The following is a 15608-nucleotide window of genomic DNA, read 5'->3' as shown; positions in this document are numbered from 1 at the left end:
GTGTTACCCCTTGCAATGAAGAGCACTGGGATAGAGTGTTACCCCTTGCAATGAAGAGCACTGGGATAGAGTGTTACCCCTCGCAATGAAGAGCACTGGGATAGAGTGTTACCCCTTGCAATGAAGAGCACTGGGATAGAGTGTTACCCCTTGCAATGAAGAGCACTGGGATAGAGTGTTACCCCTTGCAATGAAGAGCACTGGGATAGAGTGTTACCCCTTGCAATGAAGAGCACTGGGATAGAGTGTTACCCCTTGTAATGAAGAACACTGGGATAGAGTGTTACCCCTTGCAATGAAGAGCACTGGGATAGAGTGTTACCCCTTGCAATGAAGAACACTGGGATAGAGTGTTACCCCTTGCAATGAAGAGCACTGGGATAGAGTGTTACCCCTTGCAATGAAGAGCACTGGGATAGAGTGTTACCCCTTGCAATGAAGAGCACTGGGATAGAGTGTTACCCCTTGCAATGAAGAACACTGGGATAGAGTGTTACCCCTTGCAATGAAGAGCACTGGGATAGAGTGTTACCCCTTGCAATGAAGAACACTGGGATAGAGTGTTACCCCTTGCAATGAAGAACACTGGGATAGAGTGTTACCCCTTGCAATGAAGAGCACTGGGATAGAGTGTTACCCCTTGCAATGAAGAACACTGGGATAGAGTGTTACCCCTTGCAATGAAGAACACTGGGATAGAGTGTTACCCCTTGCAATGAAGAACACTGGGATAGAGTGTTACCCCTTGCAATGAAGACCACTGGGATAGAGTGTTACCCCTTGCAATGAAGAGCACTGGGATAGTGTTACCCCTTGCAATGAAGAACACTGGGATAGAGTGTTACCCCTTGCAATGAAGAGCACTGGGATAGAGTGTTACCCCTTGCAATGAAGAGCACTGGGATAGAGTGTTACCCCTTGCAATGAAGAGCACTGGGATAGAGTGTTACCCCTTGCAATGAAGAGCACTGGGATAGAGTGTTACCCCTTGCAATGAAGAGCACTGGGATAGAGTGTTACCCCTTGCAATGAAGAGCACTGGGATAGAGTGTTACCCCTTGCAATGAAGAGCACTGGGATAGAGTGTTACCCCTTGCAATGAAGAGCACTGGGATAGAGTGTTACCCCTTGCAATGAAGAGCACTGGGATAGAGTGTTACCCCTTGCAATGAAGAGCACTGGGATAGAGTGTTACCCCTTGCAATGAAGAGCACTTGGATAGAGTGTTACCCCTTGCAATGAAGAACACAGGGATAGTGTGTTACCCCTTGCAATGAAGAGCACTGGGATAGTGTGTTACCCCTTGCAATGAAGAGCACTGGGATAGTGTGTTACCCCTTGCAATGAAGAGCACTGGGATAGAGTTACCCCTTGCAATGAAGAGCACTGGGATAGAGTTACCCCTTGCAATGAAGAACACAGGGATAGTGTGTTACCCCTTGCAATGAAGAGCACTGGGATAGAGTGTTACCCCTTGCAATGAAGAGCACTGGGATAGTGTGTTACCCCTTGCAATGAAGAGCACTGGGATAGAGTTACCCCTTGCAATGAAGAACACTGGGATAGAGTGTTACCCCTTGTAATGAAGAACACTGGGATAGAGTGTTACCCCTTGCAATGAAGAACACTGGGATAGAGTGTTACCCCTTGTAATGAAGAGCACTGGGATAGAGTGTTACCCCTTGTAATGAAGAGCACTGGGATAGAGTGTTACCCCTTGTAATGAAGAGCACTGGGATAGAGTGTTACCCCTTGTAATGAAGAACACTGGGATAGAGTGTTACCCCTTGCAATGAAGAACACTGGGATAGAGTGTTACCCCTTGTAATGAAGAACACAGGGATAGAGTGTTACCCCTTGCAATGAAGAACACTGGGATAGAGTTACCCCTTGTAATGAAGAACACAGGGATAGTGTGTTACCCCTTGCAATGAAGAACACTGGGATAGAGTGTTACCCCTTGTAATGAAGAACACTGGGATAGAGTGTTACCCCTTGCAATGAAGAGCACTGGGATAGAGTGTTACCCCTTGCAATGAAGAACACTGGGATAGAGTGTTACCCCTTGCAATGAAGAGCACTGGGATAGAGTGTTACCCCTTGCAATGAAGAGCACTGGGATAGAGTGTTACCCCTTGCAATGAAGAGCACTGGGATAGAGTGTTACCCCTTGCAATGAAGAACACTGGGATAGAGTGTTACCCCTTGCAATGAAGAGCACTGGGATAGAGTGTTACCCCTTGCAATGAAGAACACTGGGATAGAGTGTTACCCCTTGCAATGAAGAGCACTGGGATAGAGTGTTACCCCTTGCAATGAAGAACACTGGGATAGAGTGTTACCCCTTGCAATGAAGAACACTGGGATAGAGTGTTACCCCTTGCAATGAAGAACACTGGGATAGAGTGTTACCCCTTGCAATGAAGACCACTGGGATAGAGTGTTACCCCTTGCAATGAAGAGCACTGGGATAGAGTGTTACCCCTTGCAATGAAGAACACTGGGATAGAGTGTTACCCCTTGCAATGAAGAGCACTGGGATAGAGTGTTACCCCTTGCAATGAAGAGCACTGGGATAGAGTGTTACCCCTTGCAATGAAGAGCACTGGGATAGAGTGTTACCCCTTGCAATGAAGAGCACTGGGATAGAGTGTTACCCCTCGCAATGAAGAGCACTGGGATAGAGTGTTACCCCTTGCAATGAAGAGCACTGGGATAGAGTGTTACCCCTTGCAATGAAGAGCACTGGGATAGAGTGTTACCCCTTGCAATGAAGAGCACTGGGATAGAGTGTTACCCCTTGCAATGAAGAGCACTGGGATAGAGTGTTACCCCTTGCAATGAAGAACACAGGGATAGTGTGTTACCCCTTGCAATGAAGAGCACTGGGATAGTGTGTTACCCCTTGCAATGAAGAGCACTGGGATAGTGTGTTACCCCTTGCAATGAAGAGCACTGTGATAGAGTATTACCCCTTGCAATGAAGAACACAGGGATAGTGTGTTACCCCTTGCAATGAAGAACACTGGGATAGAGTGTTACCCCTTGTAATGAAGAACACTGGGATAGAGTGTTACCCCTTGCAATGAAGAACACTGGGATAGAGTGTTACCCCTTGTAATGAAGAGCACTGGGATAGAGTGTTACCCCTTGTAATGAAGAGCACTGGGATAGAGTGTTACCCCTTGTAATGAAGAGCACTGGGATAGAGTGTTACCCCTTGTAATGAAGAACACTGGGATAGAGTGTTACCCCTTGCAATGAAGAACACTGGGATAGAGTGTTACCCCTTGTAATGAAGAACACAGGGATAGAGTGTTACCCCTTGCAATGAAGAACACTGGGATAGAGTTACCCCTTGTAATGAAGAACACAGGGATAGAGTGTTACCCCTTGTAATGAAGAACACAGGGATAGAGTGTTACCCCTTGTAATGAAGAACACTGGGATAGAGTGTTACCCCTTGCAATGAAGAACACAGGGATAGAGTGTTACCCCTTGCAATGAAGAACACTGGGATAGTGTGTTACCCCTTGTAATGCAGAACACTGGGATAGAGTTACCCCTTGCAATGAAGAACACTGGGATTGAGTGTTACCCCTTGCAATGAAGAACACAGGGATAGTGTGTTACCCCTTGCAATGAAGAACGCACGCTCCTCCGTTAGCTCCTTTATTCCCGCACTCCGATGGCCGATGGCGTGCTGCGGTCCTTCGGCCACGTGGCCGATGGCGCGGATCTTTCCTCACCACCCAACGCGGCTCAGCCTCTTAACTTCCCCGACTGCCCCGATCTCTTCCGGGCTCCCACTTATATACATTCCCCCCACGTGACCCTGACTCCTCCCCTTCCGGATCGTCAGATCCGGCCTTCCCATACTACCCCGCTGGCTCCGCCCCCATTCACCTCGCCTCCCATTGGAGCCGAGGTGAACGGTGGCCCCTCCCACACGCCCCGCAGACCAGGCTCCGCCCCCCAATACCCCGGGCCGTGTGATTGGACCAGAGCCCAGCAACAACCCCATTTACACTCGCATTACACAATGAAGAACACTGGGATAGAGTGTTACCCCTGGCAACGAGGAACACGCTGGAGTAGATGAAGGAGGCGGAAAGAAGAGGCGCGGCAACTCAACGCGGTCCGCCAACAACGCTGTGTGTGTATGACGACGTGCATGCGGGAGACCATCCGTCCGTCGTCCCCAGCCAGTCAGCAAAACTTTTTCGCCTACCCACCAGAGCCAGCCAGCAAGCTGGCTTGTCTAACATCGCATGATAGACTAAACACAACATCGACACGGTTCCCATTTTGACCGAAAGTCAATCGGAATCAGAATCTTAATTTGTCCTGGAGAAAGAAAATCTGATGAGCCACGAAGCTCTTGTTTCACAGGTGTCCAGCAGCAGCAGCAGCAGCAGCAGCAGAAGGCCCGCCGCTGGTGGTGGTGGCCCCCACCGAGTCGCCGCCGTCGCGCCCCGGTCACGTGATGGCAGTGGTCACGTGCCGGCAGCGGCGTTGGTGGACCACGCTGAGATCGCGCCAAGTGGGGTTAATATCCAATATCGAACATTCTTCTTCTTCTTAAATCATGACGTTTCGGGTGCAAAAAGTCGTGATTTAATGTATTTTATTTTCTACCTACGTGACTTTACCGAAAGAACCGAAGCGTATGGATCCCTGCAGTCACGAAAACGTCTTCTTCTTCCATAGAGATTAACAGCAGCAGATGAAAGATGCAAAGGCAAATCGACATCAAATTAAATCTCGGGGCACCACACCGCCCAGACGAACGCGTGGGAATGGCGCGACAACGGAACGGAGTCTCCCCGTGCGCGTCTCATTACGGACACCTGAAAAACCCGGGGCGGATTCTGCTGCCGCTGCCACCCAGAAGATGGAACCGCGGCTGGTAGTGGTGGGGGAGTGGTGGTGCAGCGGTTAGCGGAGCCGCGCTACCGACCCGGCGACCCGACTTTGATTCCCACTCACGGCCACCAACACCAGCGAGGATTATTTGAACCGGTGGTGGTGGCGGCGGCCCTGGTGGTGGTGGTGGCCCTGGTGGTGGTGGTGGCCCTGGTGGTGGTGGCCCTGGTGGTGGTGGTGGTGGTGGCCCTGGTGGTGGTGGTGGTGGCGGCGGTGTCGGCGCTCTACCTGGGGATGTCGTAGTGCAGCGTGAGGCATCCGTAGGCGAACACGACGACGCCGAGCGCCGACACGGGGATGAGGAGCGCCGTGTAGACCCCGAGCCAGGCGAAGTAGAGGCCGATCTTCTCGCCGAAGTACTTGCTGCGGAGGGCCGAGCAGCACGCCACGCCGGTTGGGGGGGGGGGGGGGGGGGGTGAGATACAAGTACATAATATATACATGGAGATGATTTATCTTAATATAAAGACAAAGTATGTGCGAACGTTTCGTTTAACACGCGCAGGCTTTCACGAGCAAATCATGACGAGCTTGGGGCATTGATGTCACAGCCGCATGGCCTCACCCCGGACGACACGCGTGTGTAACTCTATGGCTCTCCGTGTAACTCTATGGCTCTCTGTGTAACTCTATGGCTCTCTGTGTAACTCTGTGGCTCTCCATGTGACTCAGAGAGCCATAGAGTTACACAGAGAGCCATAGAGTTACATAGAGACCCATTGAACTGAGTCCCTATTCCAGCGCTAAGGCCCCATTGAAGCTAAGCAGCCGTTCCTTTACAAGGACGATGACCGTAGGCCAAGACGGCGGTGGTGGTGATAAGAGTGATGATAATGATGAGAGTGATGATGATGAGAGTGATGAGGGTGATGATGATGAGGATGATGATGAGGATGATGAGGGTGATGATGTTGATGATGATGACGAGGGTGATGATGATGAGGGTGATGATGATGAGAGTGATGATGATGATGAGAGTGATGAGGATGATGAGAGTGATGAGGGTGATGATGATGAGGGTGATGAGGGTGATGAGGGTGCGTGTAACTTGCCGGATGAGGTCAATGGGCTGGTATTTGTAGAAGACTCCATAACTCGCCCACTCCTCGTACAGCACCTGGAATGGTGGCGTCGCAGTGGGAGGGAGCAGAGGGAGGGGGGGGCACGGATTATATCCTTGAACACATTTGCCTTCCTTCATGTGCGCCACACTTTTGTACCGATGTCTGTTTGCTTCGGTGCTGTTTTTGTATTTTAATTTGTTATTTGAATGACCCCTCCCCTTCCCCCCCAAGTTCACTCTTGCAAATGAGACTCTCTGTGTCCCAGCCTCTCGAGATCTGCATCCCCACTTGAACGAAATTCAACTTGAACCTTGAACCCGACGCGAACGCCACCGCCCAACGCCGTGCCTCGCGTGGGGATGTCGCTCCTGAGCTCGATCCTCACACGCGGCTCGAAACGAATGGCAAAGGTCAGTCCCGTGATCTTGACCTTCCGCGCATCACCATGCCAACTGGGATTCTCATAGCATCGGCCACGACCTCAGTGCATTTGCCTCCCCCTCGTTACACGACAGGGAAGTTACAGCGCGTATTCACGACGGTTAACGACCCACATCGTGTTAGTACTGCACAGGGCGCCATATACATCCCAAACAGAATAGAGGTGTGCACGAGACTCTGCGTGCGTTCGAGCACTCCGCCGCCCACGTGGTGAGGCGCGCGCAGCCCACGTGGTGAGGCGCGTGCCGCGCACGTGGCGAGGCGCGCGCCGCCCACGTGGTGAGGCGCGCGCCTGTTTACAAGCACGCGTTGGGATGTCTCCGTCAAAATTGCATGGGCAGCAAGGGCTGCAACAAAATCAACATCCCCCCGTATAGCCTCAACAAGCGGTTGGGGCAAGTGCTGTTAGCGAGCAGCACCTATGAAGGCCGGCACGGTGGTACACGAGGGGGTGGGTGACCCGTTACTACGTTCTCGACGCCATCGCCGAGCCACGTGGCGATTGCGCACGCGCTGAACGAGCGGCTCAGTGGAGCCCCCAGTGGAGGGGCTCGCGCATCTGGGTCCCGACGCCAAATGGCTCACGTGGCGCGGAGCCGAAACACGGCGAGTTCCATCGGGGGGGCTTCTGCTCAACCGACCAATGTGCTTGTCAGGAGAAGCAAACCACGTGTTCCATCTCACGAGATGCCCTGCAGCGCCCACGATGCTACCCCTCAAGATCTGTCAATGCCAACACCAGAAGCCGGTGGCCTGTGCAGAATATTGGGAAAAGACGCACGCACAGGTTGGACAGGAGACACGAGGGAGGAGGAGAAGAAGCAGCAGCGTGCAGCTCCCGTCGCATCAACAATAGGGGACACTGTGTGGAGCCACAGATGCCGTGTTGTCGTGAAGACTCTCAACTCTGTCACTCGCTCACCTAACCACTCACTCACCCACTCAGTTACCCACTCAGTCACCCACTCACCAACTCACTTACCCACTCACCAAGTCACTTACCCAATCGAAGGTGCGGGGGAAGGACGACAGGCGACCCGCAACAATCAGTTCTCGAGAAATGAGTCTGTGAGTCTCGATGACGATGTGAAAGTGCATAGCCCCAGTGGTTTCCTCATGTCGGGAGGAAGGGCGTTGCAGACAAACAAACCTCTGACAACTCGCCGCGAACCCTCGAGCAGGTCTGCTCGTCTGCATTGCCCGAAACGTCGCCTATGACAAGGCCACAGTGTGTATTGACGAGCGTGTCGAGTTGTGTTGATTGTGATCATCGTGTTTGTGCAACACTACCCCCGACTCATCATAATCATCACCCTCATCATTTCCACCGTGTGAGTGTTTTTTTTTAAATTCTGCGGTCTCTGTATATTTAGATAAATATTCAAGATATCCCACTGGCACGCGCGTGTTCCACGTGCCAGTGGGGGTAGGGGGGAGGGGGCGGGTGGGGTGATGGGGGAGGGGCGGTTGTGGGGGGGATAGGGGGAGGGGCGGGTGGGGGGGGATAGGGGGCCGGGGGTGTCACTGGGGGCGCTAGTAACAGGACCTGGGCTCCAGCGGGGTTCGGGATTTAAAAATAAAACGGAGGCCCCTTGCTCGTGGGGCACACGGGTTTTTTGCAGGCGAGGCACGCTCCGGCTGGCCTATGTATAGTCCAGAGAAGCCCCATGCACCACCCCTCCCTCCCTCCCTCCCCCATCCTATCGCCCACATCTTGTCATCCACAACGTCAAGGAGCATAAACCATCACCACCTCCATCACCACCTCCATCACCACCTCCATCACCACCTCCATCACCACCTCCATCACCACCTCCATCACCACCTCCATCACCACCTCCACCACCACCACCTCCTCGCAAGTCGCGGCTTTTGGCTGCGAGCCATCGAACAGAGATGGTGGCCACAGCATCGTCATCGCGCGGCCGTCTGGAACGCTCTGCCTTCCGATATTAGGAGGCCAGTGGAGCTCCGCAAGTTTACATCTTGATGGACAAACTGATTTCTTTAGAAGTGATTTTTTATGTTCAGTTTACTGTCCTTCCCACGGTTGGCTACGTACGGTGCGAACGAAGTTCAACATACAGCACGTAACCCCGCCCACTCCACATCACCACGCACACCTCTACCCGGCCTTCCACGTCAACTCACGGCGCGTCCACATCCGACCACCCTCGCCTCTCGCCTATCGGCTCACCGCGATCTCTCCCATCCCGTCACCCCCCACCGCCACCAAACCCCGTCGCTGATAGACTCCCGCACTCCAATTACCCCCCCGCCCCCCCTCCCTCGCCCTCACCCCCCTGCCCCCCCCTTGTCCCCACCCCCCCCCCCTCGTGGACGCGCGCTCCCAGAAACAGCTGTCGGTGTCGAGCCGCAAAGTGGACATTGCCGCCTCCTCGTTCGTGAAAACTATTTTTAATCCGTAACGCGACATTGATGCTAATCATCACAAAATACGTTGCTTCAGTTATTCGCGAAAGCATCCGACTTGTGGGTGGTGGGGGGATTGTGAATTTCAGAGGAATTTTTCTTTCCTTTCAAAGGAATGTTTTTGGTGATAATAATTATTGTGACGCGCAGAGAACCCGCGGCATGCACAGGGCGGCGACGATCCGCATAGCTGTAGATCGCGAGACCTACTTGCTGTACCGCTTTTTGCAGGCACCTCTTACCGCACGTGCTCTCTTTCTCTCTCTCGCTTATCCTTCGTAATTGACGCTGTACCCGTAGCTGCACATCTCGTTGCACGAGCGAGTTAAGGACTTGCCACTTTGCTTAGTCCAGCCGGGGCCGACCGGCGTCTCCCGAGGCCCCAAGCGGGGTCGCTCCTTGACCCACCCACGTGGGTTCTACCGCGGGGGGGAGGGGCATCACACCGCGGGATTGATCCACCACGTGGGCTCTACCGGAGGGCATCACACCGCAGGACGCGCTGCTACGACAATGGTAGCAAAGGATAACGAATGTCTCCCGTGGCGGGACTAAAATGTTACTGTATAAATATACATTGACATGTATAAATATACACACACACACTCGGCTCTTTGCGGAACCCACCGCTAATTTTCGGCTCTTGGCCACCGCGGTTTAGTCATCAAGGAGGTGATGATTGAAGACCGCCTAGGACCCAACGCAATGCTCACAAGCATGAAGGGTGTCGACGGTGTGCACAACAAATGGGAATAAACTCGGCTGAGAAGCTCGGCCGTGCTGGAGGCCAATCTCCTGCTGCTGCTGGTGCCACAAAGGGACAATTGACAATGAACAACACCACAACACCACACCACCACACCACCACACCACCACAACACTACAACACCACAATAACACTGTGGTGTGGCCTCAGACGGGGAAACATAAAATACAACGTTTCGGACAAAAGCCATACTTCACAGCACAAAAGGAGAGGCCAGTAGAGGTATATAGAGTGGAGACCACGCTTGGTTGACACCCATGGGGCCTCGTGTTGAACTTCTTTCGCACCGTACGCAGCCAATCGTGCTAATCGCAGGTGATGAGAACTACACAACGTTTCCTCATGAGACGCTTTCAAATCGGCACGTGGTTAGTTGCGTAATTCGTAGCTCGACGGTAAACAGACACACATCCTTGGACAATCCCTCCATTTGAGTCACCCATACACTTATCTCAAAGTAACACGACACTCACAGAGTAACCGTGGTGTATCACGACTGCAGAATTGTGCGTCTGACTGGGACCCCCCCCATCCTCCCCCCACATCGTAGAGAGAGATTGCTTCCTTGTCTGCGAGGTCTGGCAGGTCGCCAGCCCTGATGCAAGCGAGCCTGAGCCCTGCTGATGAGAAGGCGTCACATCTAAACGGTGCGGGTTTGTGGTTTCACTCGAAATCGGTGCTCCGGAATTGATGGGCCTCCAGAAGGACCGGCCCGCGCAGCTGAGATGAAGTGGGTGTAAGAATGACTCTGAGTTCAGAATCAGAATGTTCATTTATACCGGAGGAGGAATCTGAAGAGCTATAAAGCTCTTCTTCACAGATGTCCAGTAGGGGCACGGGGTATGAACGCCACAACAACAAACAAAAACACGATGGTAGTGAAAAGTACAAGAGAGGTAAACACGTCACCCAAACGCCGACAGATACAACAACTAAACCATCTCCATCCTACCAGGCAAAGCCCACTGAGGTATGAACTTATCTTTTTTAGAAGCGACCTGGCCACAAATGATAGCGCAACAAAGTGGCCCGTCGTTTGGACATTTATAGCACCAAAATAATCTAAAGGATCTCAATGCGTGTTTCTAAATGTGGAGAGAAAAACCGGAGGATCCGGAGAAAAAAAATCCAGGCGACCACGCGGAGAGAGAGAAAGAGAGAGACCGCCAACTTCAAATATACAGCAGCAGGCGTCAGGGTCGGCCGAGTCCCCGACATCCTGCACACCAGGCGAGGTAGTTAACATCTCGCCGCCGTATGTGGAGAGATGCATCATTATGGAGGCGCAGTGTTGTCTGCGAATTTATTTTGAACGTAGCGGCAATCTCATGCAGTCTTAAATCGATACGTTGCGGGTGCACGCATCATGATCGATGGTTAAGCGCGATTGACGAACTAATTGCTTGAGAACCGATTCTTGTGTTTGGTTTGTTGTCCTTCCCCTGCACTGCCGATTTGCGCGGTTGGCTACGTACGGCGCGAAAGAAGTTCAACATGCACACACACACGCATGTTCTGCAACTTCGGTGGCAAATAACTGAGGTGCTGGCTCGACTCCTGCAGCTCGTTCGGTATGCAGCTGTTTGTCCTCACACGCACATCAGCAGCAGCAGCAGCATCACACACCTGCTCTCTTGTCTCTGCACTGGCTACCAGTCCAGTATCGAGTGGACTATAAGCTGCTGCTGCTGCTGCTGCTCCTGCTGCTGCTCCTGCTGCTGCTCCTGCTGCTGCTGCTGCTCCTGCTGCTCCTGCTGCTGCTGCTGCTGCTGCTGCTGCTCTGCTGCTGCCCTTACAACGCGCTCAATGGGTGAGCCCCGCAATACTGGCAGGAACCGATCCACCTTCATACTCCAATCAGGTCTCTGCGATGTTCGAATCTCCTTCTTCTAAGGACTCCGAGATCGAGGCTCTGTTCCTGCAGGGTCATCGGGATTCCCCCACTGTGCGTCTCGCAAGCTGTGGAACGCTTTGTATGAATGTTGATCTTCTTTCGCACCGTACGAAGCCAACCGTGCGAATCGGAGGTGCTTTGCCTTTGCCAGAAGGCGATCAGAATCGTCCGATATATTTACTTACGGCTGGAATTCTCACCTCTGTGAACTGACCCCTGCCGCCTCGATCTGACCGTCACCCTGCGGGTTTTGTGTATTTCCTGGCTGTACAGACGCGGTGGTGCATCGCGATCTACGGATGAAATGCCCCTTTACAAAAGCACTTGTTGTTATTATGACGACCGCATGCCCGAGACGCTGGCCATCTCATTCTGGTGCACAGGTAGTTGCCACCTACCGGACTTTGAAGTGCTATAAGCACATTGATTTGAACACCGTTACAAATAAGAACATTCATTACGTAATATTTTTAACAGTTTATTTCACAAAACATATTCAGTCTAATAATAATTATTATTATCACGGCTTTTTTAAACTCTTCAATAACTCTAAGGAGCAACGTGGTAGATATTCAGGCATTGTCCCGTGCGGGACGAGGACGAGGATGATGCTGATGATTGTAATGATGGGTCACCGCCATGGGCATTGTGCCATCAGCACAAGGTGTCTTACGTAAGAGCGCACGCGGGGTCAATAGTTAAACACCCCGTGGCTACACGCAGAGGCATGCACAGCGGGCCCGGAGCAGCCCACTGACCCCCACCCCCCACCTCCACCCCCCACCCCGCCCCCCACCCCCCACCGCCCCGCCCCCCACCCCCCCACGGCCCCCCGCCCCCACCCACAGTGTCCCGAGCGAGTCCGCAATTTGCCTGCCCGAGTTTCCAGACATGTTTAGAAACATGCGTTTAGAATCTAATTATAATCTAGACTTTAGATTATGTAGATAGTTTGGCTGCTATATATTTCCACATGATAAGCCACTTCCATGAGCTATCATCTGTGGCCAGGTCGCTTCTGAGAACTAAGTTAGTGGGCTCTACCTGGTAAGGTAAAACGAGTTTAGTTGTATTAATTTATCTATGTGTTCTATCAGTGACTTGTTTACCTTTCCTATACTCTTGCACTCCTACCGTGTTGGTGAGTTTTGTGTTTGTTGTTGTAAAGTTCTGACCACGTCGAGAAAATGCGAGAGGGAGTGGGGGTGGAGAGAGATTTGGGGTAGGGGAGAGATGCGGGTTGCGGGGACGAGATGGAGCGAGAGGTGGGGGTTTACATAAAGCAAAGTTATAAAAAAAAATAAGAAATGATGAACGAAGCAAAGTGCCGACTACACCGAGCATCTTCTTGTTTCCACTGATCATAAAAAAGAGACATTGAGAGAGGGGGAGGCAGTGAGAGAGAGAGAGGGATGAAGAGAAGGGGAGAGAGAGAGAGAGCGAGAGAGCGAGAGAGATGCCAGGAGGAAGAGGAGAGGCTGAGGGGTACTGAATGTGCGAGCCACGTGGGTTCCCCGGCAAAGCAAAACAAAGATCCCCCGAATAGCCTTAACCGACCTGTTGCGGCAAGTGCTGTTAGCGAGTAGGACCTATGAAGACGGCACGCAAAGGGGTGGGTGGTTTGCACCACGCCCGGCCGCCTTTGTCTCTCTAGTGGCGATGTCTATACATTGCACCAGATACTCATTTGCGGTTGAGTCGACCTCGGGGAGGCCCAGGACCGGTTCAGATCATCTCCACTCGGATTGGCGCGAATCGCCGGGTTCCTAGCGCAGCGCTGACACACACACAGTACACACACACAGTACACACATACACACGGTACACACACACAGTGCACACACACAGTACACACACAGTACACACACAGTACATACACACACGGTACATAAACACACACAGTACACACACACAGTACACAGTACACACATACAGTACACACATACACACGGTACATACACACACACAGTACACACACACAGTACACACACAGTACACACACACAGTACACACACACACACGGTACACACACACACACACAGTACACATACACACGGTACACACACACACGGTACATGCGCACACACGCACAGGGGTCCAGCAGCGAAGCATTGCAGCAATCCCAGCATGCTTTACGATGCCAATATGACATCACCGCCCCCACCACCATCATCAAATTCATCATCATCATCAGTTTTGATCGATCCACTGCTGGATGAAGGCCTCGCCAGAATGCCTCCATGTGTCACGGCGCGGTGATGTAACAATCCACCGTATGCCCACACACGAGCCTTCATCCCGATCATCCCTGCCAGCCACGACACCTAATGCCCAAGGCTCGCTTACGTTCCCGTTTGAGTGGCGTCGTTAACCTCTGCGTGTGCTCTCTACGCCACGTGCTTGTCTCTCAGTGCAATTCCAAGGTCGAGCGTGGATCTCTCCAGCACGATTCTTTCGCTGTTTTTAGTTGTCGTTGGTAGTTGTCAGTCTTAGTTGTGTCACGTCTTCAAGTTCATTCATTCAGCCAGTTTGCTGTTAACTCTAAACGCAGGCATGCTCGAAATGGCGATGCGTGAAATGCACTCAGACGCACTACAACACATTCCTGCGGAGGGAGCTGGTAGGAACGTTGGGTTGCTCGGTCAATGGCGGCGTGGTGTATTCCGCAAATATGCCCGACTGTGAGGGCGGGCACAAGCCGGCGTGAGTGGGTTAAACGTTGAGTTTTATAAGGGCACCACGGGGTGACCAGCCCCTCCCCACCCAGCCCCACCTCTCCCACCCCCCACCCAGCCCCTCCCCACCCTCCCCACCCAGCCCCTCCCTCCCCACCCAGCACCTCCCGGCACGACGGACGGACAGACACAATAATCCCCTGTGGGCTGGTGTAACCAGGAGGTTCCTACCAGTAAAACCCTGATGATGATGATGACGATGATGATGACGATGATGATGATGACGATGATGACGATGATGACGATAATGATGATGACGATGATGATGATGACGATGATGATGATGATGACGATGATGATGACGATGATGATGATGATGACGATGATGATGACGATGATGATGTTGATGATGATGATGCGGCTTGGAGAGCAGAATGGATTCCACAAGAAGTCACAGACATGTGAGCGACAAGACGACCCAGAAGATCGCTGCATGACGTCGATCTCTCGTGAATTCTCTGGGCCACAGCCACTCAACCGCATCATCCTCAGCAGCAGCAGATGATGCGGATACCCGATGACGATGATGATGATTCACACAATTAGAAATGTACAAAACTCTGTGGTCAGTACGAGGAGACTGCAGTCACCACCCGAACAAAACCATGAAACATCGAGCGACTCAGAGACCCGCTACATCCCAACGAAGGAGGCTTCACCTCCGCAGCGATGATGAATGTATGATGAACTTCTTTTGAATCGTACGTAGCCCACTATGCACCACTCCCCGAGCCGTCCCTAGGATACGCAGCAAATCGGGGTGACCGCCCAGGGCCCCGCGCTTTGGGGGGGGCGCTTTGGGGGTCGCGCGCTTCGACGTCACATTGTCAGTGGTAATACTTCTGGTTGAGTTTGAAGGCGTCAGGGGGGCCCACAGTGGGATTCGTCCCGGGCCCCGCACCCCCTCCCCCCCTATGGACGGCCCTACCCACTCCTCAACCACCTCAATGTCACATCACAGCTGTTGCGATACATCAACGACAGCAGCCACACGAAGTGGCAGAGCGGAAACGATGTTGTGGCACCCACACACCATGAACGTCAACTAATATAATGAGATAAAAAACACGGGCACATTCATGGGCACGATTCAAATGGGGGCAAATACTCTTCACCACCTGACTATTTTTTTTATTTTACCAGTTAAGGCCTCACTGAGCTATACAGCTCTTTTTCAAAGCAACCTGGCCACAGATGATATAAGTGAACGAATAGGCTTACTATGTCGAAACTCATGAATGTGCCGGGAAAACCCGGAGGACCCGGAGAAAAATCCACGCGACCACAGGGAGAATATGCAAACTCCAAATATACAGCAAGCGTCAGGGTTGTGATCGAAGCCACGACCT

The 15608-nt window shown here is 52.5% G+C and overlaps 1 protein-coding gene across 1 annotated transcript in view; it reads right to left on the bottom strand.

Moving 5' to 3' along the window:
• LOC144727884 (anoctamin-1-like) overlaps nucleotides 1–15608 on the bottom strand; it is a 58946-nt gene that overhangs the window by 24929 nt on the left and 18409 nt on the right. The window contains exons 12-13 of the mRNA XM_078607021.1: nucleotides 5975–6043; nucleotides 5155–5285 (exon numbers count right to left, since the gene is read on the bottom strand). Of these exons, the coding sequence (XP_078463147.1) occupies nucleotides 5155–5285; nucleotides 5975–6043 (200 nt within the window). The remainder of the gene's footprint in view (nucleotides 1–5154; nucleotides 5286–5974; nucleotides 6044–15608) is intronic.

Source organism: Lampetra planeri, chromosome 27 (assembly GCF_965212315.1).
Source record: "Lampetra planeri chromosome 27, kcLamPlan1.2.h2, whole genome shotgun sequence".
In the NCBI taxonomy this organism is placed as follows: Eukaryota; Metazoa; Chordata; class Hyperoartia; order Petromyzontiformes; family Petromyzontidae; genus Lampetra; species Lampetra planeri.
This window is presented reverse-complemented; position numbering and strand designations above follow the sequence as displayed.